The sequence below is a fragment of the Melanotaenia boesemani genome, chromosome 16 (assembly GCF_017639745.1).
Source record: "Melanotaenia boesemani isolate fMelBoe1 chromosome 16, fMelBoe1.pri, whole genome shotgun sequence".
Taxonomy (NCBI): Eukaryota; Metazoa; Chordata; class Actinopteri; order Atheriniformes; family Melanotaeniidae; genus Melanotaenia; species Melanotaenia boesemani.
In genome coordinates, this window is record NC_055697.1 from 30,162,643 (window position 1) to 30,189,798 (window position 27,156).

General features: G+C 39.2%; 1 protein-coding gene across 7 annotated transcripts in view; it reads right to left on the reverse strand.

The window, feature by feature from the left end:
• The window catches only part of atrnl1a (attractin-like 1a), a 317,476-nt gene that overhangs the window by 217,296 nt on the left and 73,024 nt on the right, over positions 1–27,156 (reverse strand). For 6 of the 7 annotated variants that reach the window (XR_006013321.1, XM_042010700.1, XM_042010698.1 and 3 more), the window contains exons 11-18: positions 19,035–19,119; positions 17,889–18,100; positions 12,094–12,212; positions 11,594–11,710; positions 10,076–10,208; positions 4,540–4,727; positions 1,385–1,598; positions 845–1,036 (exon numbers count right to left, since the gene is read on the reverse strand). Coding sequence is in view for 6 of the 7 variants with exons in the window: in XM_042010700.1 (XP_041866634.1) it covers positions 845–1,036; positions 1,385–1,598; positions 4,540–4,727; positions 10,076–10,208; positions 11,594–11,710; positions 12,094–12,212; positions 17,889–18,100; positions 19,035–19,119 (1,260 nt within the window). In the remaining variant the exon portion in view is untranslated. The remainder of the gene's footprint in view (positions 1–844; positions 1,037–1,384; positions 1,599–4,539; positions 4,728–10,075; positions 10,209–11,593; positions 11,711–12,093; positions 12,213–17,888; positions 18,101–19,034; positions 19,120–27,156) is intronic. The other variant, XM_042010699.1, reaches the window with a different exon arrangement.

The following is a 27,156-nucleotide window of genomic DNA, read 5'->3' on the forward strand; positions in this document are numbered from 1 at the left end:
TAAATAAATAAATAGATAAAGTAAAAACAACATCAATTTCAGGAGCCATTACCTGAACTTCTGTTTGACAGATAACAATAAAAAAGTTTTAAGTCTGGGAAAAACTTTGACAGTTTGATGTTTTCCTGTCAGAAAATTGTTGAATTACAACACAAAACAGACTTCAGCTGTTCCCAAAATCATTTAAAACAAAGACAAAGCTTCACTTTCCTTCTAAAAATGATAAAAAAAAACACTTGTTACCTTTACAACATTAAAGATTTGTTTATGCTCTAGTAAGCGTTGGTAGCGAGCTATAAATATTACGTGAGACTGAGCATAAGTCAAATGGCTCCATGTGGAGAGGTTGAGGTTAGAACCTGACGGGAAAGCAGTGAGGAATTCAGATGGATTCAGGCTTGTGTCGCCGTACATCATGGATTTTTTGTCCTGTAGCTACAGGAAAGGTATCACTGCCTCAGTGCTGAAGTGTGTGAGACACTGGAGGGTCGCCATGACTGCTGATAAGAAACAAATCAATAGTCTATAATGACTCTGCTCACGAGGTTCTCTTGTCAGGTCACCAAATGTAGAAATTCATTTGTATAAATCCCATCATTCCGTCAACCTGATCATTAAAATTAGCATGATAATAAAAATGTTTCTCATCTTACCGATCGATCAGTACTTTCTACTCCAATGACAAAAAGGTGACTTTTTTTTTTCATATCACAATTCTAAACTTTCTAATTTCTTCCACGTATTTGGACATTACTTTTTTTCTCTTTGAAATAGATTTACTGTAATGCTAAAAACCAAGCTGTGTTTGAGTGGAATAAAGTGGAGGAATAGAAAAAAGCCTCACCGGCGCAGTCCTGGGTCTGCCACTCCAGACACTGACCGTAGGGAAAGGAGATGACATACGCTGAGGAGTCCACGCAGCGCTGAGTGCTTCCACACCACATGCACTCCATGGCCTGGCTGGTGCAGTTGGCACAGCCGGTGCGCAGAGCGCAGGGCGTCTTACAGGGTCGAGAACTCTGACTCTGTGGACTCCCTGAGGACAGACAGAAAATTATGTTAAAAGAAGGTACCACTGAGGTCGGTTAAGAGATCATTAGATCAGATATACTAAACAGAAACCTACTACTACAGAGTTTCTGGTTGGATCAGCAAAGTTTAAATTCATTAAAACTTCCACTGTTTCCTCTGCTTTCTGCTCATTAACAGCTTCATGAAGAAATGTGATCAGTTACTATTTCCTCCTTATTCTCCCTGCATCATAAGATATCACGAGGCTGCATAAATCAAATTTGCCACATTTTGTCACCTCAAACTAAAAATAAATTGTATTCTGTGATCTGACCCATTTCTTCCTCCACATCTCTGCCTCTCATTCTCTCACCGGCAGGTTTTTCACAGATCAGGCCGTCGGTGGTGGCGGTGCAGGGGTTGGCTTTAAGACCGACTGTCTGTGCTCTCTCCAAATAGGCACAAAAGCCTGAATCACTGGGCTCTCCAGGTAACCACCGCAGGCTGGTGTTAGTGAAGGGTGATGCATCCTCCCAGCCCCAGTATGATATGTTAATCTTCCTCAGGCCCACCCACGGAGACAACCTCTGCAGGGGTAAAAACATGAAAACATGCAGACTTTTATCAGATTCTGTATCCTGGTTTGTAATCACTAAAACATTGAGAATAGTGCCTGAAGAATTCAGTGGTGCAGATTCTTTGGTCAAAGCCGGGACTAAAACCTGCATGTCAGAAACTATTCCACCTCATCTGTGATGGCTCTTTAACATTTGCTGAAATGAGTTGGTTATGTCTGAATCTTGGCTCAAGTTACAAGAATCCAGGGAGTTGCAGTTCTCAGGAGGGAGTGTTTGTGATGTTTGTCTAATAAACATTCTTCATTATATAACAATAAAGAAAAGCTGCTCAGTGTGGCAATACGAAGATCTTGTGGAAGGAGAACTTGATGTTACAGTCCATTTCCTGCTTCAGCCTGTGGGCATTAACAGCCCCTGTCTGGGATTGGCTGCACTTTCCTGAATCTGTCTCCCGGTACCATACTGTTGCACCCTGGTGGGACCATCCCTCAGTTTTGGCCCATCAATAGTCAGTCACCCTTCCTCACCTGTGGCTCTGGACAGCTGTAATCTAACATGAGCAGCTTGTGGTTGACTGTGTCCAATTACGATTGCTTTTCATTTAACTGGCTGAATTCATTTTTCAAAAACTCCTTCAGGCTTCATACTTTTATTTTGTGAAAGCTGCAGTTTGTGAAAAAGCCAAGGATAAAAACTCTGGAGCAGAGTCAAGCTTAAACAAATTATTAGATTTTCTTCCGTCAGATACACCAGGACCAGGCAGTTAAACTTTTTTTTTTTTTTTTTACTTTTCCAATTTTAAATGACCTAACACCAACCAAAAATCAGAAGGAAAAAAAAACTAAATACAGAATATAAATGGTAAATGAACTTGTACTTATATAGCGCTTTTCCAGTCAGTTTGACCCCTCAAAGAGCTTTACACTACCCATCACATTCACCCATTCAAATGTCCAAAGGAAGGTGGAGTTGTAGACTTCAAGTTCAGAAGAATGAGCTTGTTAGCTACCACCATTCAGTGTAGAGCAGTTTGTATGTGCTGTGGTAGCTCAGAAGTCTGTAGAGAGCAACCAAAAATGGCCAGGTTGCTGTTGAGATGAGCCTTTCCACAACACACATTTGAAAAACATTTACAAATTACAGACCAGAAGCTGGATAACGTGGGACAGAATCAAAACAGATGTGTCAGTGAGTCTTCTGCTGCGTGGACACAGATGAGAAGATCTGGTTCAACTTTGTTTTTGAGCAATGCGATCTGCGTCAGACCTGAACTGAATCAACCTGAGGCAAACATTATGTATTCAAGTTTGGTTAGAAGCACAAAGTTTGGCTGCATTAGTATCCAATTTAAGATGACTAAACCGGATAGCAAAATTTGGTCATTTCCTCCACCTTAATGACTAAACTAAAATTCCCTTTCCTTTAACCAGTACCATCTGGTTCAGTGTAATTTCCTTTTTCCCTCGTCTAGTTGGGTCATGTCACTTTTACCGCTGAAGTGTACAAAATACAGAAGATGAGGTGACTGAAAAAGGTGTAGTCCATCTGATAATTACAGGAGAAAACAAATGTAGTACGGATAGGGTAGCAACACAATCCCTGAAGAACAAGATCAGACATGCACTGATTTAAACAGCAGACAGTCACAAAAACACATTTTCACAACAGAAATATATTCTAATTTAATTATCTTAATTAAATTGAGCCAAGCCAACTCAAACTACTTCATTTGTTTGTTGTAGGATTTTCTTCTACAAATAAAAAGCTGAAATGTTTTCCTGGAATTGTTGACACAAAAGGAAACAGCGTTAGAAAAACCTGCCTTTGTGTATGAAAAACATTCATTTACCATCAAAGTGGATCCTAAATGAAACCGTCTGCAGATTTCTGTAATTACTGAAATAAAGTCATCCAAGATTTTCAAAGGAGTGTGATAATTATTGCTTATTAAAGTAAAACTTTAGTAAGTTCGCCAACACAAGTGAGATTTGTTTAATGGCCTGTAATGATCATCAGCTGGGATTTATCACATAAAACACACAGATTGTGAAACAAAACGTCTGCAATGTGTGTTCATGTCTTATGTCACATGTATACGGTACCGATATAAAGGACTTCTTCTAGAGTTTAACATTCAACAGTGTTCACATTTGTGTTCATGATGTTGCTTCAACATGACAAGATCTCAAATCAAATTTTAAACCTAAACATAAAAAAAGAGAAAAAAAAAAAAAAACATTCCTATTCCAGCAGACAGTTGTGTTTCAAGCATCTGTTCTTCCTAAATCTGATGACTATGTTCTTCATGCTGGGCTGTTTGTCAGCTGGCTTCTCAGCAGAGTTTAAGAAGACACATTGGCAATATTACGGTGAGAAATTTCACTTCTCTTCCTCGTACGTGAAAATAATCTTATCAAGTCTGGACTGCCTGAAGACTTGTGGGAAGTTAAAACATTTTCTCGTCTTAGTTCAGATTTTTTTAACCTGAAAGTGGTGATGGCGATAAATACTCAATGTTTTATGATCTCAGGCTCACATTATTTAGCATCTAATGATACAGAAATAACAAACTGTTGGGGTAACATAACCTGGAAGTTAATAATAAATTAAATCCACAGTAAACTGAGCATTGTTGACTCTGAGGGACTTAACGGATCAGTTATTTACTGGAACAAAAAGGTTTTTAACAGTTGAACAGTTGAAGAAAAAGGTTACACAACTAAGTCCACGCTAAAACAGACACATCCTCTCTACTATAATAACTCCCCTAATTTGTCCTCCGTCTGTGATCTGTAGTAATTTGAGTCATATTACGCCTTAAGACTGATAAAATATATAAAATAACTAAGAATATTTAGAGCGACTCCACTGAATGAAACATTTTTCACCGGACATTTAAAAAGTTGAGCTTTTTTCTGGAAAGCCGTGTTTGGTCACGTCGTACACCCACCTTGTCCTGCAGCTGATATTTGTGTAGCTCTTCCAAAACAAAGTTGACTTGATTGTCACTGAGCAGAGAGGCAATGTTTCCTCCCAGGTTTTTGCAGTAGTGTTGGGCGTTATCGTAACTCTCTCTGCTGGAATTGATCCTCAGGCAGGCGTCCCCGATATGCTGCCAGCCATCGCCACACAGCTGGCCTAAACCCAAAAAACACACACAATAAGGATATCAACTATTTGGATTAATAAAATTAATTTTCAGACATCTCATAGACCAAAGAAAAGAGTACAGTCGAAGTCTAATGTCTGCAACCAGCCTTCTAATTCTTTGATTTTCTTTTTTAATCCGTGTAAAAAAAAAAAAAAAAACTAGGTGCAGCAAAGAAACAGGTTCCAGCTCTAACAGGTGTTAGCCTTTTGTTTGTGGGCATTAACATGACTTCTAGACTGGACTTTTATTAGATTGTGAAGCATGAGCAACTTAACGTTGCATGGAAACACCTTCGCTAATTAATATATGCCAACTAAAATTTGCAAACATTGTTTTTGTGAGTTTTTATTATGTTAAAGCACTTTGTGCTACTTATGTATAAAAGGGCTTTATAAATAAAATTTGATTGATTGAAATGACAGTAATGAAAGCATGCTAACGCCTAGCTTGTACTGTTAGCATGTTGCATATAGAACATAAGTAGTATTTGTAAATGGTTACTTGACCTGGGAAAGATCCAGATTATACAGATTATACATTTTCAACACAACAGTTACAGTAGACTGACCGAGCAAGCATAGGTTTAAAAAAGAAAAAACTTTACTTAGTTGAGGTGAATCAGGATTAAATAACAAGTAGAACCAGCAAACACAGAGAGGAACATAGGTGTGAGAAACAAGCAGAGGACCACCAGACAAAAGTGCTGCTGATGAGGCTGATAGAGGATAATGAGAAGCAGGTGTGCACAGAACCAGGCAGAAGAGTCACTGAAAGATACTGGTGGGGAGGAAGAATTATACTGGAATTCACACTGATGTGATGGCCTGACTGCTGTTGGAACTGAGATCATCTCAGTGAAGTGTGCAAAGCTTAATGCTGGGCTTAAACCAAACAACTTTCACAGTCCCAGACTAAAAACCAAAAGTCTTTAGTAAATCTTTGGAGGTTTACTGGAGTCTCATCTCGCCCCTTAATTTCTGTTTCATATCAGCCTTTTTCTAGTCTTGGACTTGATATTATCGCAGGTTGCAGTGACATAACACAATCAAAAACCAATAGATGAGCTCTGATAAAAGCAGAAACAGGAAACCTGACGGTCAGAACAACAACAGAAATGGACGAACAAGAACCAGTGATGAAACATCGTAAGTGGACCGTCCAGAAAGAGGAGTGGATGGTGGAGCTGTGGGCAGATCAGCCCTGCCTGTTCGATGTCAACTGTCCAACATATCACAAAAAATGCTAAAAGAATCTAGTTGTAGTCTTGTAAACAGTGACCCTGTAAGATCCATAATCTTTGTAAAAGTTTGTATGTGAGATTTAATGTTTGGCAGAACAGATCCAGACTGTTCCATCGTGTAATAGAAAATTATTCTTTCCCTACCCTAAGCAGGACATGAATGGACACATTTTTATTGGTCTTAACCAGACCTAGCCTTTTGTGTTTAATTTGCAAAAAAACATGCACTGATTTTAAGGGAAAACGCCAGGAGTGCCATTTTAAAAACAAGCATCCAAACTTAAGTTTATGTTCTTGTTGGCTTTTTGTTTTATGTTAATTATCTTGCTGTCTTTGACTTGTCAGTGTGGTTCTATGCAAAAAGTAGTAAAGATCACTGATCTATATGAACTTGAAACCTCTGATAAATAATATTCCCAGGAGTTAAAAAAAAAAGAAAAAAGGTTTAGGGGGGAGCCATGGAAAAGGTTGACCTCAAGTGACAAATTCATCCATTAAATGCACATATGTAATCATTGTTGTCATCAGGGTGGCTGTAGCAGACTGTAATAACAGAGCGACTGTTCAATTAGTCAGGATGAAAGGAAAGAAAACGCTCTGCCTCCACCGAGCACGACTGTTTATTTTGGTCTGCAGGAATGATTACATTCACAGGCCCGTAATGGCTTCCATCACATACCTCGCGTGCAACAGAAAAGAAAATACCTGCTTTATTATTTTTGTCCTCAGCAAAGCTGAAAGAAAAATGGATAACAACTGACTGAAATGACAGGGAAAAGTTGAAAAATAAATAGAGCGGATTACTGAAAGAGTGGAGATAAACATATCAGGCCATTTAGAATAATTAGTCATAACATGGTGTCCGAAGGCCACAGCTGCCACGATGCTGGAGATGCCTCCGACAACCCGACTCATCTTTACCAAACTGTTGCAGCAAATGTTTCTACACAATTTCCTGACTTGTCACAATTAATGGACTTGCACACAAAGACACACTCATTTAATTTTGAGGACAGTGACCCACCAAAACTCTTCTTTTTAAATGGCACAATAATTCCTGTTTATACAAACAAATGCCGGAGAAATGACAGGATCTTAGTCACAAGTGGGCGAAGAGCAGCCAGCAGCTCAATGATGCAATGTAAGAGGGTTGAGGGAGTTTATGCAAATGCCCTCACATGTACAGACGCTAAAGCTAACAATTCACATTAAACAGAAGCATGGCGTTACACCATGTTGATGTCAAAACTGTGGAAAAACTTAGAGCGTCTTCTATGATCATTTACTACATGCAGCAAAACTATGAGCTATGCAGCATGAACCTTAAAGCCAGCAAGAAATGAGCTGAGCAGAAAATCAGAAAATATTTACCCAACACAGATGTTTTTGTCCATATCAAAACTAAACACAAATATCAAAGATGGAAAATTCAGAGCCATTTCATCTCGCATCTGGATGACCTCAGTGCCTGGATGATAAATATGTAAAGGATCATCATCAGGGCTCATGGCAGCATGAGCGGAGGAAAATAAAAACTATGACTCAGAGAGGATTACTGGGCTTTGCTCTGATGACCAACATAAACCGATCGGTATGGAAAGCCAGCAGCCAGTCAGTCCAACGTCACATGCACTATTTTAGCCCTTTTTAAATATTTTATTTAGATAAGTATTGTTTATGTTTCTAATATTTAGCCTTCAGGGATCTGAGCCCGTTTTACAAATAAAAAAAATTACTATCTCATTTGGTAAGTTGTTTTCAGCATGACTATATGATCTGATTTTGTTTTTCCATTTCAATCTACTTGTTAAACATATTTGGCTTAAAAAATAAAAGAAAACATTAAATCTAAAGTGAAAAAATTCAGAGATTAGGATCAGCTGATGCATCTTTTTTTTCTCTGACAAAATGACAAAAAATGACAAATATGCTAAAAGAAGTGTAACATCTGATCCCATACATCCCACTTTTACACTCATTTTTTTGTGCTATCAAATTTAAACAAACATTCAGTCCTAAAAGATCAATCAATGTTAAACCCTGGAAGCATTTCAGATCTACATATTCAAGTTAAACTGACAGCAGGACTCTAGGTATCCTAGGTTTTTGTTACGGTGCTTTGAAAAGCAAAAGGAATCTGATCATGCTGGCGTGATCGTAGACCTCTAAGTGCACAGACCCACTCAGCTCAGTGGACACAGACCGCCAACCCTCCCTCACTCAAAGTGCAAGTTACAAATGAGAAATTATCTACTTTCATAAGAATCTGGACCCCTCTGTCCTGTCCTCTCAACTTCCAACCAGTCCAGGCAGATGGCCACCCTTCCTGGTTCTGGTTCTGCTGGGGGATCTTCCTTCCTGTTCAGGTTTTTCCTCACCGCTGTTGCCTCATGCAGCTCAGGATGAAGGACTGAATTGAAGTTTAATTTTATTGTCATTCTTTCTTATTGCATAAAGCTGCAGTCTGAGATCAATAAACTACATCTGATCCTGATGATCTGATTTAAAATGATTCGATTAAGTCTGCTAGTTCCTTTAGCCAGGCAAATTTTTTAAATGAAATGGTTTATATAAACAGTTAGAAACTGAACTAATGTGGATTATATAATGCTTTTATTTTAATTGGATTATAACTGAACAATGAATTGGACTGTGCTTGTGAATTAGTGCTGTACAAATAAAGCTGCATTGAACTGAAACAATCCAGTCCTGCCTCTGAAGCCAATCAGAAGGCTAACAAATGATTACCACTTCCAGCAAATCTGCGTGATGGAAGTGTTGTTTTTACCAGTTCACCCAGTAATGCATTGTGACACTTTTACTGTATTTACATGCAAACATGTAAACAGTCCTGTTAATAAGATTAGCTCCAGCACAATCTTAGCTACAACAGCTGTTGTCATTTAAACAAAAGGAGTTAACGGTGCATATGGTGACAGAAGCCACACAGATGGCAGAACACGGATACTGAAACCAACACGCAGTAGGATTATCCTAAAGTCTTAACCTGGAAGGCATTTTCCTAAACCTTAATTTTCAGGGCCCTAAAGTTGTATTTGCATGTGGATGAAAAGCTTTAAAAAAAACTCTGCATTTGTCCACCATTAAAACAAGAAATACCTGTGAGCTCCCTTAGTAGGATTTATTGATAAAGCCATCAAATACATCAGCATAGTTTTAACAACATATTTTAACAGGAGACAGTAATCAGAACATATTAAAGTCTCTTCAGTCTGGCTTACTGTGAAGTCGCCCTTTTTACACATATTTCTATGAGATCAGGTTGAAAAATGTCATAAGAATCTTTGATATATGTGAGAGAGTATTAGCTTTTAACTGCAAGCGTACTGCACCACATTTTTCTAAATCAAACTTCAGTTTGAGTATTTTCCTCCTGTTTTGCTTCAGAATAATAGTAATAATCAATAATAGTTTGTGCAGTGGTTTATGAAGCTTTAATAGGGACACAAAGAGTAAGCACAATAAGACCTGCTGCTGTTTGAAGTCTGCACCAGTACAGCATCATCTACGTAAAGCAGTAGCATTGTACTGTATTACTGGTGGAGTGTGGTTATTTCTATTGTCCTTAGCCTTTCTTACACCAGAGTCAAACTGAGAGCAGCTGCAGCTAAAGGCTATACAGAAAAACAGCCAAGGATTCAAGCTCAGAACATCCAGTAAACAGTTCTAATTGGCCTACTTCTTCCTGCAGCTGAGCACATTTCTCAAGCGTGCATTGATGAATCCATTCTAATACTCTGAGCACGCCAGCATGAGGGTGTTTATTTGTGAAAAACAACAACAAACAAGCAGCTGGTTAGTGTGAGAACATGCAAATGTTCTGACAGCACAGTGTGTTGTACAACTCTTCAGCAGCTTTGAAAAGAATGAATGTTATCACTTCAAACTGGTTCTTAATAACACATCAATCACATTCGCTCCGACATCACAAATCAGAAAGCTTCACTCTGAAAAGTTTGACAGCATTTGTGAAATTGATCGTTATGGATTTAACTCGAGCCTCGTGGAATCAGTTGTCTTCTGCATTGACAAACCATGTTTTGTGATTTCCTGCGTGTCTTGACGCACACTCACCGGGCAGTGCCTGACACTCCTGCTGCTGCGTCTCCCACTGACAGTTGATGTTGAGGGAGCAGCTCCTGCAGTTGACCAGCCTGACACACTCCTGCTCCTCCCTGCGCTTGCACCTGGACGGGTCTCTCACCGACTTCACGTACAACAAAAAACATGAGGAAACAAACTCAGTTTTTCATCGAGCAAATGCAATAAACCTGGAGGAATCGACAGAATGTGCAACAAAGTGTGATGGGTGTGGTAAATGAAAAAGCCAAACAGTGCATGAAGACTGAAATCAGAAATCAATATGAGGGACAGTTTATACTGAGGTGGAGGTTTTATTGAAGTATTTAAAAAAAAAAAAAAAACTGTGCGTCTCACTTTCCTGTTTAAAATTTGAAGCTGCAGAAGAAACAAGATGGATGTGCAACTTTATTAAAAAGTTTCCTGTTGAGCTGATTTGATCATGTTTATATCAAGTGTCAACAATCATCGCTCTACTTAAGTTTTAGCAGATTAATGTACAAAACTTCCAAAGTTCATGTGACGTAGACTACTTGTGTATTTTTTTCTGTGAGGATTTGTCTTTTTATATAAACTTGGGATCCACTTAGATGGAAACTTTTTAATCATAAAAAGCTAACAGAGTGAAATAAATCAAAACTATTTTTGGACGGTGGGAACTTTTAAAACATTTTCTAAACCTACAGAAAGTAATCCTTAATGTCTCACCACCATGCTCAGAGACATGAAGTTGTTTTTAAAGGAAGGACTTCTCCAGCGAGAGAGGAACCTACTCTGGTCCAGCTCTGTGCTGATTGGTCCAGCAGACAGTTATGCAGTGATTTGTTCAGAAAATGCATCTAATTTGAACAAGTTGCATCGTAACCCATTTCTAAACATTCCCAATAACGCTAACCTTTTAAACTTCAAAATTATTATCTTCTACTGGTATTTCTGATATAAAATAAAAATTATAAACACATTTAACTACCAAATTTGCCTCTGTGATAAACAGGAAAAGAAAATGGTGCAACTTTATATTTATAAAATATTTATAATGATTATGAGAACATTGATATTTTTATAGAATAGACAAAAAATAAATTAAATGTAAAATAATGTTAAGAAATAAAAAAACATGACTGTACATTTTTGTAAAAGTGAAATATTATATATGAAAAAATGTTTAATTTGTGCAACTTAGACTAAAAGTTCATTATTACTGCGTAGAATCTGATATTAAAGTATTTTTTTCTTTTGCAATATACCTTTTTCTAGCATTTGCTCCAATATTTTTCTATTTTCAGCTACTGAGACTAACAGTTTTTGATTGATTTGATCCTTAAATGTCATGAAAGTCTCCAAACTGCAAGGTTTTTACACTCTGAGATCAGTCAAGCAGATATTTTTGCTAAAATATGGAAATAAAAATGTACATCTGTCCCTAAAGTCACCTTAATTTTCCATACATGTTAACCTCAGCCTGATGCAGCATGACCTGCAGCTTAACAGGAAGTGTCAAATAATACACACATGTCCCCTCCTCCGGGCTCCGTGCTTCCACAAGCTCAGCTGATGTTCAGACAACATGGATGGAGGTGGAGACAGAGACAGAGCGCCACCATGCTGCTGGGCCAGCTCCAACGTAAGCTACACACACACACACACACACACACACACACACACACACACACACACACACACACACACAATCACACCCATTCATAGATCCACATTCAGACACAGCCAAGCAAACACACAGAAAAACGACACATAAACACACACACACAGACAGACAGAGCAGGGTTGGGATTAAAAGCAGAAAAGTTAAAGAACTAGAGAAATTCACAAAATACTTTCAGAAGACAGTAAATAAACTCCAAGTCTTTTAGACTTTAAACAATGTAAAACATTTCTTTCAGTGGGGACAAGGTTCACACTTTTCTGACTAACAGGAAGGTTGTAAAATGAAATAATTCTGTTGTGTTTAAATGCTGGAGTCTGCAAGGGGAAAAGGGTTTTCGAGGACATACCACGGTGCAGTTGCTTGAGGCAGGGATACACTTCCTCTCCTCACACCACTGACATCCTCGCGTGTTGGCGGTACAACTTGCGCAGTCTGAGAAGCGGAAACACTCCTCATCAGTGCTGTCTGTGGAAGGAGCAACACAAAAAGTAAATTTCCCAGACCAGGTCATAGGGTTTCTCTCTCTGTACTGTCAACGTGTTAATTTGAACACATAAAGGGCGCTTATTACAGTTTTCACACCAATATTACTCATTTACTTCTAATTAAAATGTGTGGATTAACATGAATAATAAATGGTTTTGCTACTGGACTTCTGGAGTAGTAGAGACAGAGATGTGAGTACCAAACATTGCCAACATGGTGAAATGGAAAGGCATAAACAGTGCCACATGGAGAAAGGCGTAAACATGTTTTTTTTATGGAGCACAAGAAGCCTCTTTTCATTAGGCTGCTGTGCTCAGGGATATTCCAAGAAAACAGAGCACTCCTCACCCCCACAGGAAAGGCAAAGCAGAGGAAAACCAGAGACAAAACGGCCAAATAAGAAGCACCAACTGGATGTGATAAAGAACAGCTATGCAAGGCTGTGATAGGACATCAAGAATTAAAGTGGAGAAAAAAAAATCACAGATTTATGTCACAGGGTCTTAACATGTATTTTAATATGGAACCAGTGTGGCATGTTCAATCAGCTTGAACCAAACATCGGGTCTGCTGGCGGCAGAGTGGACCGGACCCACTAGTGAAGCTGTTTGCGGGGAAACACACACACGTTTGCAACATTAACTTTCCTTCTGAAATCTAAACAATCCCCAGTAGATTTATCTCATTCATATACAAAACTTACCATCTGCATAATGATCTGTCTACTGAACATATTAAACTGTGGCAGAAAGATTTTGGACGGATCAGAAAACGAACAGGAAGTCGCAGTTTAAAATAATTCCCAGGTTGCACCGTAGCCCGCTCAGTCTCCTCTCTGCTAGAAATATAATAGTGTTGAGTACATACACACATGTTTTGGAACTTTTGGGATAATATAACCAGCAAAATGTATTTGGTAAAAATTGGGAGCTATTCCCCGTTCATTATATAAAGTATTAGCACCTGATGTAACACACCAAAAATACATACAATGCTAAAATGATTCAAATATTGTGTGCTGAATTAAAAACAATCCTGAAACACTGGATTTCCAAGAGTCTCCCATGCTGGGAGACTGGTATGACTAATTGCTTGCATGACAATTTGGAAGAGTTTGCTCAAATTTGGTACTCCGTTTTGGAATCACTGGAGCAACTGGGACTCAGTGGGATGCATATTGATATGTAACCTTTATTATTTGCCAAGCTGTGTAAAGTTGAACAGAAGAATCTGTGGCAGCGTTTGTGTTATATTTTATGTTCTTGTTAATGTTTTGAAAGAAAAAGGCAGTAGCGCTCATACACTGTGATGCTGTGTTATCTGCTGCAATAATCCAGAAAATAAAAATAAATACATAATTTACATTCCTGACCAATTAAAAGTCAGGTCTGATCAGTAAACATTAGAAACTAAATGTTCTACCTATTTACACTGATGGATTTAATCAATCAACTTGTTATAAAATTAAAACAAAATTTAGACTGGCAGCTCTCATCATCAGTGCATACATATAAAATGCATTTGTAAGTCTCAGATAAACTAAGCTATAATAACCCAGATTTAGATTTTAAAAAGTCAATTAATAAAACATTTGTGACATGCAAACAATTACTCCTGAAATATGATTAATAAAATATAATGAAATAAATCTAAAAGTTCTAGCCATTTTGAGAGATACTGGCTGAATAGCTGTGGTGGGATAAGTGGTGGGGGTGGGGGTGGGGTGGAGAGGTAACGTAGGTAACAGAAAAGGGTAAAAAGCTGGTCTGCAGCCTGCTTGTACAGGATTAGATTGTTCTTTAACATTTGCTGGATGGTTAAAATAAAGACGATGTGCAAGCAGAGTGTAAAGCATCTTAAATGTTGCTACTGGCTTCTTCTTTAGGCCTGGTACACACAACGATTTTTGGGCTGTTTTTGTCCCGATTTTGCCTCTTCCCGACAGCAAACGCCCGATCACCGTGAGATTTCCCTGTCCAAATATCATTTGGTCTGAGGTGTGTTACGAGCTGATTTGTCCCAATAATCCGCTCCAAAACGTGTCGTAGCCGACAACTGGGAATATTGAACATGTTCAATATTTCAGAGCCGATTTCTGAGGAACGCTGACGACTCGTGCATTCTGACTGTGTGGGTGGTGACGTGGTACGGAATGTAGCCAATCAGAGAGTGAGCTGACTGAGGAACAAAGAAGTAAATGAAGTCCGGGTTCACGCCGTCTCCAGTCTGTTATTTTTTTCATTTTTGTACTTGTTTGTTAACAATCGTCCCAAGACCACCATCATTCCCTCGTCCTGTATATCCCCTTCCATGCTGTGTGTTATGTTTTCTCGTTGTTGCTATGTTTCTTCTTCTTTGTTTTTTGCCGGTTGTTGCTATGGTTCTTCTTCTACGTTTCAACGTTTGTCCGGCTCGGAGAACTAGATTGTAGATTGAGTTGTGGGACAGCATCCTTATGTGTGTGTTGTTCTGTTATTAGATTACCACACCACACACAGTATGATCAAAACTGTTTGCCTGATTTTTTATCTTCACGTGTGAGGTCTCGAACTGATAAAAGTTATTAAAATAATCCTTGTGTGTACCAGGTTTTAAATGCTTGTTGAGTTTCATGTTCAATTTATTGTCATTTCTGAACTTTTTTTGCATGCAAGATATCCAACTGTATATACAACATATACAAACATTTTTTCTTTGTTTAATCAGTAGTGTGTGTTCTGTTTAGTCTGTCTCAGGCTTGTTTGAAATATGTCTGAAGGGTGAATGGATGCTCAATAAAAATAGATGTCACTGCAAGATTGTTTATCAATGCCCCCTTACTGCTCCTGATCATTTCACCAGAATGCCCCCTGCAGTTTCTCAGCATATCTGAGCTGCTGTATGTGAGGATGTTTCAGTGCAGGATGATGTGCTGACCAGCCTGGTGCACCGCTCAGAAATGTAATTACACTTTGTGGTGATGACGTGTAACTGCTTTGTTAAATACAACATCTGCAGAAAAACACGTCCAATTAGGTTAACTTGTAACGCTAAAACATTCAGCAAAATTACTACTCTTTTCTTGTTTTAGAGGTTCAGCCACTCCATGTACAGATACAAGAATTGGTCACTCCCTGCTTCATTTGGCATTGACGGCACAGATGATGCTGCACTCAAAGCTGCTGGAGTGGACACAACTAACTTTTCTGAACAGAATTTCTGTACGGTACATTTACATTTTATCAACTATAAGGTTTTACATGGAGGCTCTGAAACAAAATCTCATGGACAAAATTTCACTGAACATTCTGCTGTTTTTGTTGACATCCTGTCACATGGGTCCGACCTTCATGGTCCAATCAATAATAATAATAACAACAACAATAACAACAATAATCTGGCCTAATTATCTTACAAGGTCATGGTCATCATAAATTTTTGTCTAACAGTCTGGGATTTTATTGATGTCCTCAGAGCACTGAGCATAAATACAGTATGACTGGCTACAAGAAAGGACTTGATCATCTTATAAAAATCTGTTTAAACAAGAAAGTTTTGGTCTAAAGAGCATCAGGCTCAACAACAGCTTTGGATAGACTTTACATTGATGCAAAGAAAATAGCTGACTGACCAAAATGAACCAAAAGTTCCATATATTTCTGTTTTTAGACTGACATGCTGTATATATATAACACAATATTTATATCAATAGGATTTAATATTAATATTAATATGACTTAACATAACAAAAAAACATTAATACTGACTTTGTTGGACAAAATCGCCATAAAATCTAGTGACAAAGTTGCTAAGTTGGCATCAAACTGCTAAGAGAATCTGTAGTTCACAGGATTTCCTCACTCACAGGAGAAGTAATGTCTAGGTTGGATAGAGAGTAAAGAGAGAGATGAAAGTCGGCAGGGCTTCACAGAAAAAATGTTATCTAACCAGCATCAAACTGTATAAATCTTAAGTGTTTCTGCCTTCTTTTATAAAGTTTGACAAAGTATTTGTACAATTTAAAACCCATCCAGCAACATGTGATCAGGCATTGCTTTCAAGATGTGCACAGACATGTGATTAGCATATCTGTTTGACAGTCAGGTATTAGCACGCAGTGTGTTACATCATTTCACTCTGGTCATGTATATGTGCTGTTGATTTAAAGCAGAAACTGATCTGGGACATGTAAATCCATCGTGAAATCCATTTATGCTTCTGATGCATATTTAAAGGACCCCAGCTGTAGTTTTGCTAACATTTTGAAAGCTCTTTAAGGACAAGTCATCTATATTTAACAGCTTGGGCAGAACGTTAGCAGCCATTTAAGGTTTTGATGTTTTTTCCCCTCAGTTGCTGAGTTCACTTTTTTTCCACAGAGAATAAAAAAAACAGAATTTCATTTCACTTTCTTGCTGTATTTGAGCATGTGTGTGTTACATAATCTTTGTGTGCCCACAATCACTGATCATTGGAAAATGTGAAAGTAACGTTTCACTTCATTAAAACATGTATCTAGCATGATTGGATGAGCAAATAAAAATGAACTTCACATGTAAGATCACATGTGGTCTTCTATTTAAACCTGACAGTAAACCTATTTTCAGGATTATTTTCTATTTACACATGCAGTGAACCGCATAATGTCGAATACCTAGAAAAGTGGCTGCATCCACATCTGGTTCAGTCCAGTCCTAATTATATTCAAACGAGGTAATTGTTGCAGGACTGACCTTCTGTTCCAATAATCACAGTATGAAAACAAACTGAAGAATCTAAAACCGCCATTATCATCAAATAATACGGCTTCTGGGAGAAAACACTTATGTAAAACTGCACTGTACCACTTCAGAGGAAATATGTATATTTGACACAGAAAATATTAAAAAAGAAACAGAGTAGATATTTAGAGACATCATGACAGCATTTTCTATTGAACAAAACCTAAATCAAAGTTGCTACGGTTCCTGGAATGTGGAAAACAGACAATCACGTAAATTGACAATGAAACTGGAATTGTAGAATGTGATATCAGCGAATTTGCTCATATGTAGGTTTGATTTGTTACCTCCACCAATTTAAGAGTTTTAAGAGTGCCTGAGCCAAATACACAAAACAAGCTGGATGAGAGGCTAGTGTGTGATATCACCTGCACTAATGGAGCTTAGGTATCCCCCAGACGTTTAGCAGTGACTAAGAGGCCGGCAGAAACACAAAAGTTGTTCAGTAGATTAAGAAATTCAATGCTACGCAGCACTAGAACAAATGAAAAAGTAGATCCACGAGGACAAGAAATTGTAAACAAAGCTACCGATATAAGAGACTGCCATGTATTTAACATAAAACACAAAAATCAGGGGCAAAAAAATGGAAAACAGATGTTTTAACTTTCCTCTTAACACATGCCTGAATGCTCCAGATCAGCATGCTGACTTACAAACCTCTGCTTTTATAGAAGTGCTCACAATGATGGCCAGTTGATGGGTAATTTGCTTTTACAGCTGCTCTTATTCCTAATGAAGCAGTAACGATCAACTTTTTATACAGTTGTATACTTTGGCTCAGTTTGTTAAATAATATTAGTGAAATATGTCATGTTGTTGCTCATCTGAGGCTATTTTTACACCCTTTTTTACCACTGAAAAGATGAGCAAGCTAGCTCCCAATGTAACATACCAGGTCGTCCAGGGCAAAATGGGGCAGGAATGATGTAGTTGGGTTCTTTAGATTCCCATGTGAGACATCGACTGTTGACCCAGTGGCAGCGAATGCCTGGCCCAGCAGCAGCACACAGAGCTGGGTTTGAGAAGGCCTGGCAGGACGGAGGGGTGTAGGCCAGCACATCGTTCAGAAGCACACCAGCAAAACCTCCAAAGATGTACATGGAGCTGAAGAAGAGGAAGAGAGCTTAATGAAGACAGCAACGGGCAGCTGTACATAAAGCTGTGGAAACATATGCAGAGCTTAACACAGGCAAAGAACTTGTGAAGAAGCCAAAGAGACCTTTATAAATATTTCTGAACGTTGGTCCTGTGGAGAAGTGGTTTGAAGTTGGTCTTCTCAAGTTAAAAGCTGACATTTCTGTTCCCAGAGCTGACTTTGTGATGGATAAATGATCGGTCATTTCAGAAAGAAAGGATGAAGATGGCTCAAATGTTGCAGCAAACATTGAAGTTCACAGCCTGTTGACATTCACTCTTGAAAAGATATTTTCCTAGACCAATGAATAACTTTAGTCTCATGGGAGATCAGGGTGGCACTCTGGGTAATGTCAGCTGCAACAAGAATAACTTAAGCAGACCTTTTCAGTCTGAATTAGGAAACTACAGTAACATTAATTATACAAACTGGCCTTGATGACAGATGATAACAGATATATCACCTGTATTTATAAACAGAAGATGTAAGAAAGTGACTGGCTGTGTGACGAAGAAACAGCAATATAGACAAGATGTGAAGTGGGACAAACACAGTTTCTAAACAGAGCTTCACAGGACGCAGCAGAGAGAAGAGACAGGAGATGCATAACTAAATATAACACTGAGTAAAAGAGATCAGTAAACAATCTACACAGCAAAACCACAACCTGTGAGAAAGAAATGCAGGGAACTCAAAACTTAGACATCAGATAAATGTAAAAATGTACCAAGGAATGTGAATAGACATATTCTGTTTATAAATGTCTTTGAGCAGGAAGGTAAATCTGAGTAGCATCGGTGTGTCCATAAGCAAAACAGTAAATATCAGAATGAGCTCACACACACAATGGAGTGCAGAGCTTTTTAAAAAGTGTTTTCAAGATGAACTGAGGCAGTGACTCACCCGTTGCTAACCACAGCAGAGTGTCCAAAGCGGTTAATGTCCCGGTGAAGTCCTGGTCTGGGAAGGACAGTCCACTCATCACAAGCTGAGGGCACACACACACACACAAACAGGTAAATACATTTCTATGTACACAGTTTATTAGGAACAATACCTTAAAAATATCTTTTTATGCCATGATTCTACTGTTTGCAAAGGATAAAAGTACCCCCAACTAACAGTACTAGATGTTATTTTCATGTTCACTGACAAGCAGCTGCATAAGGACACTTACCTGAGTAAAAGTAAGGAGTCGAGTAATTGCTGGAGGGCAAACCACAGTTAAACCACCTCCCCCAACTTCATAAGAAATCATAACCCTAACCTCCTCATATCAAATTATAGTGATGCAGAAAAAATAGCAGATAATCTTAGAGATGACTTCATAAAACACTTCATACCACCACATATCTCCATAAAGCTCCCTTTCCCTCCATCCAGTTATCATGGAACTCTGTGTATTTTACTATTTAGATTTTACAGCTCTCTGATGTTTTAATGACCACTTTGTACTCCCACCATATTAATATGGAAATGATGTGTTTCCATTTTTTTTTTATGTCTGAGAAAATGTGCCATTCAGCCATATAAGTCTTCTCTAAATAACAGCGCTGGCCGAGTTTAGGGCGCCAGGTTGCTAATGACCTCGTTAGTGGTGCTAATTGGGAGTGCTCATCTTTAAAGGGAGGCATGCTGTAGAGGACGTGATGACAGTGGAGTGGGAGAGTGAAAGGTGGACTAGCATGGTAATGACAGTGACACGGATACGGTTAAATGGCACTGAAGGCATAAAAAAGTTGATGCATTTGTTCTTTAAATAGACCAGCTTAGAGTTTTTAGGTGTTTATTTTAAATGTGTCTGATAATTTTTTGTGCATTTTTAAAAGCTGAAGTTACTTTTCAATTTCTTTACACAGAAGACGCCTATCAAGAAACACTTGTGCGGACTCTTCCTTTACTTAATGACATCAACATGAAACACTTATTTGCTGGTTTGCTGAATGTCAAACAACACAAGACCAGCAACCCTGCAAGCCATCATTTCTAACTAAACAGTTAACCTGGTAGAAAAGACGGGGTCTGTAAGAAATGAGGTTTGGTCTTTTTATTTATTTTATTGGATTGACAGGTTCTTGAATTACATGGCTCAGATGTACCTGATTAGTAGCTATGATAAGAGCTGGCTGGATTATCTGCTGCAATGCTTCCTTCATCGTCTCCTTCAGCATAGGAAGGAGATCATTCTCTCTCAAAACTTGTTTTTGCCACAGCTTTCAAGGAGAAGCTCAATTATTTTTATCAAGTAAATGTCATTCACTCCTCCCTAATCTCTGGAACCGTCCCTCTTGCACTCAAAACCGCTACAGTCACACCTATCTTGAAAAAAACCTGGTTTGGACCCCACTAATTTCAATAACCTTCGTCCGATTTCCAATTTACCCTTCATTTCCAAAAAGTCCTCAAAAAGTCTGTTGCTTCTCAACTTCATAACCATCTTATCACCAACAATATTTATAAGCAGTTTCAATCCATTTTCAGTCCCCTTCATAGTACTGAAACAGCTCTTCTCAAAATCTCCAACAACCTTCTCATGGCTTCAGATTCTGGCTTACTATCCATTCTCATCCTTCTTGACCTCACAGCAGCATTTGACACCATCTCTCAGCATTCTCCTCGACAGACTATCATCCAGTGGCATAACTCGCATCCCCCTCGCCTGGTTCACTTCTTACATTTCTGGCCACACACAATTCATTCGACTGAAATCCCATGTATCAAACTCTTTCCCTGTTCTCTGCTGGTGTGCCCCAGGGCTCAGTCCTGGGGCCCCTCCTTTTCATTATTTACATTCTTCCGCTAGGTTACATCTTTTGCAGACACTGTTAATTTTCATTGCTACGCAGACGACACCCAACTCTACCTCTCTACCAAAGCATCCTCTTCACTTCCCCTAACCTCCCTCACCACCTGTCTACAAGAAATTTATTCTTTCATCAAACTTCCTCAAACTTAACAGTTCTAAAACAGATGTCTTCCTGGCAGGCTCGCCTCACACTCTCTCCAAATCTAACAGTTTTCCCATTTCCATAAACAACTCACCTGTCCCTCCCTCCCCTCAGATAAAGAGTCTGGGTGTCGTCCTCGACAGCACTCTTTCTTTTCACTCCCACATCAACAGTATCACCCGGTCTGCACATTTTTATTTGAGAAACATTTCTCATCTCCGCCCCTCTCTCATCCCCCACACCACTGCCATCCTCGTCCACAGCCTTATTACCTCCCGGATCGACTACTGCAACTCTCTTCTCTTTGGTCTCACCAACAAATCCCTCCAGAAACTGCAGCTCCTCCAAAACTCTGCAGCACGCATCATTACACGGACCCCTACTAATCTCCCCCATCTTACAACTTCACGGTCTCCCTGTAACTTCAAAATTCTCCTCATTACATTCAAAGCATTCCACAATCTGGCCCCACCATATATATCTGATCTCCTGCACATTGCTACTCCGGTCCATTCACTTCGCTCCTCCTCCTCTCTCCAGCTTCTTGTCCCTCCTGCCCACCTCATCACAATGGGGAGCCGAGCATTCAGCCGCTCCCCATCTCTGGAACTCTCTTCCCCCTGACATCCGTACCATAGACTCTCTTCCTCTCTTCAAATCACAACTCAAAACACATTTGTTCAGACAGTCCTATGCCATCTAGCCACTCACCGTCTTTATGTTCTCCTCCGTTCTGTTTTGTACTTACTGTTTTTAACTATTTTAATGTTCTTTTGTACACTGTCCTTGGGTGTTTTGAAAGGTGCTTTTAAATAAAATGTATTATATTATTATGAACATAAAGTTTCAGTGCTGCAAACACAGAGTAGGGGTGTCTAAAGTCGGTCCTCAAGGGTCACAGCCCATCAGGTTTTGGATGTTCCCCACTGCATCACACCTCAATCAGATTAATGGGCTCAACATGCTTGAACAGCAATTGACAGCAAGCTGTTGAGGAAAGCCATTTAATTTGAATCAGGTGTGTTGGAGCAGTGAAACATCTAAAGCCTGCAGGATTGTGACCCCTGAGGACCGGAGCTGGACACCCCTGCATTAGTGTTAGTGCAAACTTTCCTAGGTCCTTACAAATTTTCTACTAGCACATTTAATTTCTAACATCAATAAAAAGTGTCTAATAAAACACACATAGGAGTTATAAACTATATATATATATATATATATATATATATATATATATTTTTTTTTTTTTTTTGACAATCCAACCATGCCCACAAGCTAAAACCATTCAGACTGAAGGTGACTAGAGATGATGCTGCAACTCCAAGATGAAAATAATGTTCTTTTAACATAAAACCATATGAACTTGTTAAAGCTGACTTCATAAAGTAAAGCTGTGAACCTAGAGATGAGGAGAGCTTGAGCTCTTGATATCCCCATGAGCTAAATCGGTGGTTGGCAACCTATGGCTCCCGAGCCAGATGTGGCTCTTCTGAAGACTGCATATGGCTTGCAGATAAATCTTTAAAAAACAACGTTAAAAATATAAAACATTCTCATGCATTTTAATCCATCCATCCATTTTCTACCGCTCCTGTTCAAGGTTGCAGGTGGCTGGAGCCAATCACAGCTGTCCTTTGGGGTAGAGGATGGTCCAACACTCAAACTCTACATTTATCAGATAATGAGTGACACACACGGGTCGTTGTGAGGTCAAGGAGTAAACTTACCTCCTTTTAGTCAAAGTCTGCTAGCTACCTATTGCAGAGCAAACCCTTTTGACAAAGAAGATGGCTAAAAGAAATAAAGATGAGTACCGTACATTTCAGCAGGAATGGACAGAGGAATTTGCCTTCATGGAGAGAGCAGCTGCAATTTGTCTAATAAGCAATGATAAAATTTCATTACTGAAACAGTCAAATATAAAGCGGCACTTTGACACACACCCTGCTACATTTGCATCAAAATATCCAGCGGGGGACAGAAGGAAGAAGGCATGCCAAGAGCTACTGTGCAGAGTGCAACCTAGTCATCAGCAACTCCATGTGTGGACCCGACAGGTGACTGGAATTTGGCTAGCTTTGCTGGTTCTTTAGCAATAGTGAGGAACAGAAAGCCATTCACAGATGGCGAGCATGCTGAAACATTTATGCTTGATGTTGCCAAAGAATTTCATCATTTTGATGACTTTTCAGACAAAAGATAAGAATCAAACGAATGAAAGACATGCCTCTGTCAGCAAAAACTGTTGATGATCTATCATTATGGTGGCAAATCAAGTGAAGAAAACAAGTGAAGGACATAAATGCAGCGCTGTTCTTTTCCCTCACTTTGGATGAGTCAACAGACTTAAGCCAATTTTTCTGGTTTAGTGTGATTGCAATATATGTTGCCAGTGATGCTGCGTGAGGAAAGTCTTGCTTGCATTGTTTTGCCAATGAAAGGGACTACACGAGGGGAGGATTTATTATTATATTTATGAGGGAGGTAAAGTGCTCAGTCGTTTTGTGGCTTGCCTGAGCGAAATTCTGACTTTTCTTGAAATGAAAAACGTCAAGCATCCTGAGCTATCTCATGGACATGACTGGACATCTGAACCAGCTCAATGTGAAAATGTAAGGCATTGTAAATACAGTCTTATCCCTTCAACAAGCAGTGTTTTCATTTGACAACAAGCTGGAACCCTTCATCGTGGATATTGAAACAGGTCATTTACTACACTTTGAAAAACAGAGAATTTAAAGATGCATGCACAGCAAGCAACCACACTCAATATTTTGATCTCCAGCAGCTAGCTTGCTTCACATCTTACTTCCTGCAGTTATTTAAAGCTCACTCACACAATTTCATGAGCATACTGGTCTTTTTAAGTTCATCACTCATCCACGAGTATGCAGTGGACAAAGCCGACCCGAGTTACACCCCTGGTGTCTCCATCAGAGATTTTGAGCTCATAGTTGCTGACCTGAAGGCCTCAGAAATGTGGGTGAATAAGTTCAAGTCACTGAATGAAGACTTGCACGACAGCAAGCAGAACTGCTGAGCAAACAAGGGGACAGAAATGAAAAAACTTCAACCACAGACCAGCTGTCAAAACTTGGAAGCGCTTCCTGTCACATACCAAACACTGCAGCGTGTATTGCCGTATTGACCATGTTTGGCTTTAAGTATGCATGTCAGTCGTTCTCACATCTAAAAAAAACAAGACCAACCTACGATCATGTTTAACGGATGGAAGTCTCAACACCTCATGAAGCTTAACCTCACCACGTATCAACCACACTACAAAGCCATCAGCAAAACCATGCAGTACCAGAAGTCGCATTAATGGTAAGAAGCACTTTACCATCAAATCAAACTTTATTTAAAAAGCACTTTTCATGCTGGGGCAACACAAAGTGCTTTACATGAAAAAAATCAATTTGATCATATTAAAAACAAAACGAGCCTTTGCACACATCAAAAGTCCTAGCAGAAAAAAGTGCTTGCTTGGTATTTCTGATGGTATTTTACAGTTTTTACATGAGCCTAATGTGTGCCAGTGACTGAACAGACTGAGGCTTCACAAGCTGAGTCAAAGAAACCTAACCTTGTTAAGAAAGAAGGTAAAAGTCTCAACCTGTTCCTGTGCACCTTCAATAAGTTCAAACTCAGTGCAGTTTTAATTTTTGATGCTTTTGCTGGAATCCATTTCTAGATCTTGTATGGGAACAGCTGTTTTGTCAGTTAAATTTTAATATAAGCTGGGAAGTCGGAGCTAAAAACAGCTAGCTTCATAGCTGTGAAACAAAGGGAGCTGATTTCCATCTTAGAAATATTTTAGATATATTTAGTCATTCTTTAAATTCTTACTACAAAACTTTTCTTTGAAAGCAATTACTCAGTGAAGTTATAAGGACATATGAAAGAGATAATTAAACAGAGTGGGATGAAATTAGTTTGCTGCTTTACGCTATTGCACAGAATTACAAAGTTTTATATGCACAACATACCTCCTAATCGACAACAATAAGTAAATGTGTCTTCTAAAAACTCGTAATCAAAAAAGATTATAACTTCAATGACATCTGATCCAATGTTCAGACCATACTGGATATGTACACTTCAACTAGCCCCGCAGAGACTGGAGCAGCTGTACTGTCCACCAGAGAACTGCAGGCTCAACACATACTTATCAGCTTCAACACACACACACACACACACACACACACACACACACACACACACACCCAAACACAGATTTTAATTTCCTCTCAGGATATGAGAAAATCTGTGTTAATAATGCATGGTGGGACAGAGAGAGAAATCATGAGGCCGGATCGAAGCAGACAGGCAGGCCGGTCTGATTGACAGTTTGATATGATCTGCACTAATGGAGGACTTGATGAAGAAAGCCGTGAGGAGGAGGAGGAGGAGAAGGATGCTTAAGTGGCAGCTACTGAGTGCTCCCCAAATATATCATGGCTTCCAACATCTTAAAAACAAGCCCCAGCCAGCCGTGGGCCTTTCAGCCGGATGTGTGTTTGTCTCCGTGTTGCGTACAGTGTGTGTGGATGTGAGCCTGTGGTGTGTCAAGTTAGAGAGGACCACGTTTTTAATCAAGAGTTTATTTTCCCCAAAATCTAATTAGAAGTGTGAGGGTTCCTTGGCTTGAGGGGGAGGGTGGGAAAGTAGGTGGGACAGAGCTGAAGGGGCGGAGGGGGAGAAGGATGATTAAATCCGAATGAAAAGTGCTTTCCATGTAGGCTGAATCTAATGTGTGGCAGCAGAGGAGCTGGAGAAGCTAATAACGTCATGTCAGCCCTCCAAGGTTAGCGCGGCAAAACAAAAACAAATTAGTGCACAGAACCACTGCTCGCAGCCAGCATGGAGGTGAGGAGAAGCAGAAGAGCAAGTGAAGATGAAACAAGGGATGCTGAGAAGTGGCTTCCACAGGTGGAACTAATTAACCATGTCCTGCAAAGAGGAGGCAGAGGGCAGACATTTGATTCATTTTAAAATATTTTGATAGAATTTGATAGAAGCTGAAGCAGAAGATAGGACAGGTAGCTTTGTGGAACAAAAAATTTTGAAAACCAAAAGTTAAAATGGATTTTTTAAGACTTTAAGGCATTTCCTTACTTTTTAACCTCACGCTCACATCCTCACATACATGCTCACAAATGTGTCAGTTTGCAACGCTGCTTTCAGAGCTCCACAAGTAAATCTTCAGTTTAAAACCCTACTGAACTTTCAAATTTGCAGGATTTAAATAATAAATGTGGATAAAAGGAGGTTAGTATTTGGCAGATAACATCATGACAGAAAAAGCAACAGTTACTGCATCATTAATAGTATCTAAAGCCCCTGAACAGAGGGCATCGGGGATATCCAGTGGCAGAGCTCCCCCCCTACTTACACCACCCTTATCAGTCCTCTTTATATTGCAACTTTGCAGCCATCAAAAACGCACAAACGTGCAATTGAGCAAATCTATTTTTGACATAACTTGTAGGCTTACAAGTTCAGGTTAGGCACATAGATTGATGGTTAGGCTTGGGTTTAAGAGGACGGGGAAGTATGTCAATGAAACTTTTCCACAAATGTAATAAGACAACTTCGATCCAAATAATCCAAATAATTCTGCATGTAGGATTTTAGATAATGAGACATTTGGGTTTTAGTCAGAGCTCAAATTACACTGGGGCTTTTGGGGGAGCCTTATTTTCACACGTGTACTGTGACATTGCATGTAATGTGCACATGCATATATATATATATATATAAGTGCACGAAGCGCGGTCAAAAATATGGTTACTATTAAAAAGGGATCCCCCTTAAAGTATCAGCTGAAAGTCTTAAGGGGAGCTCCTCTGCCTTTCAGGGGAGCCAAGCTCCCCTTAGCTCCCCCGTAATTTGAACTCTGGTTTTAGTGTTTCTGGAGAACCTCATCATGCAGGATACGCCAGAGGCATTAGCCAGGTGGTAGTTGAGTGATGTTGTGGACTAGAATAATGTGGAAAGAGACGGTAGGCCCCTCTGTTAGATCTGTGTAGTAACCACTTCCTGCCACGATAGAAAAAGAAGAACCATGGCTTCTG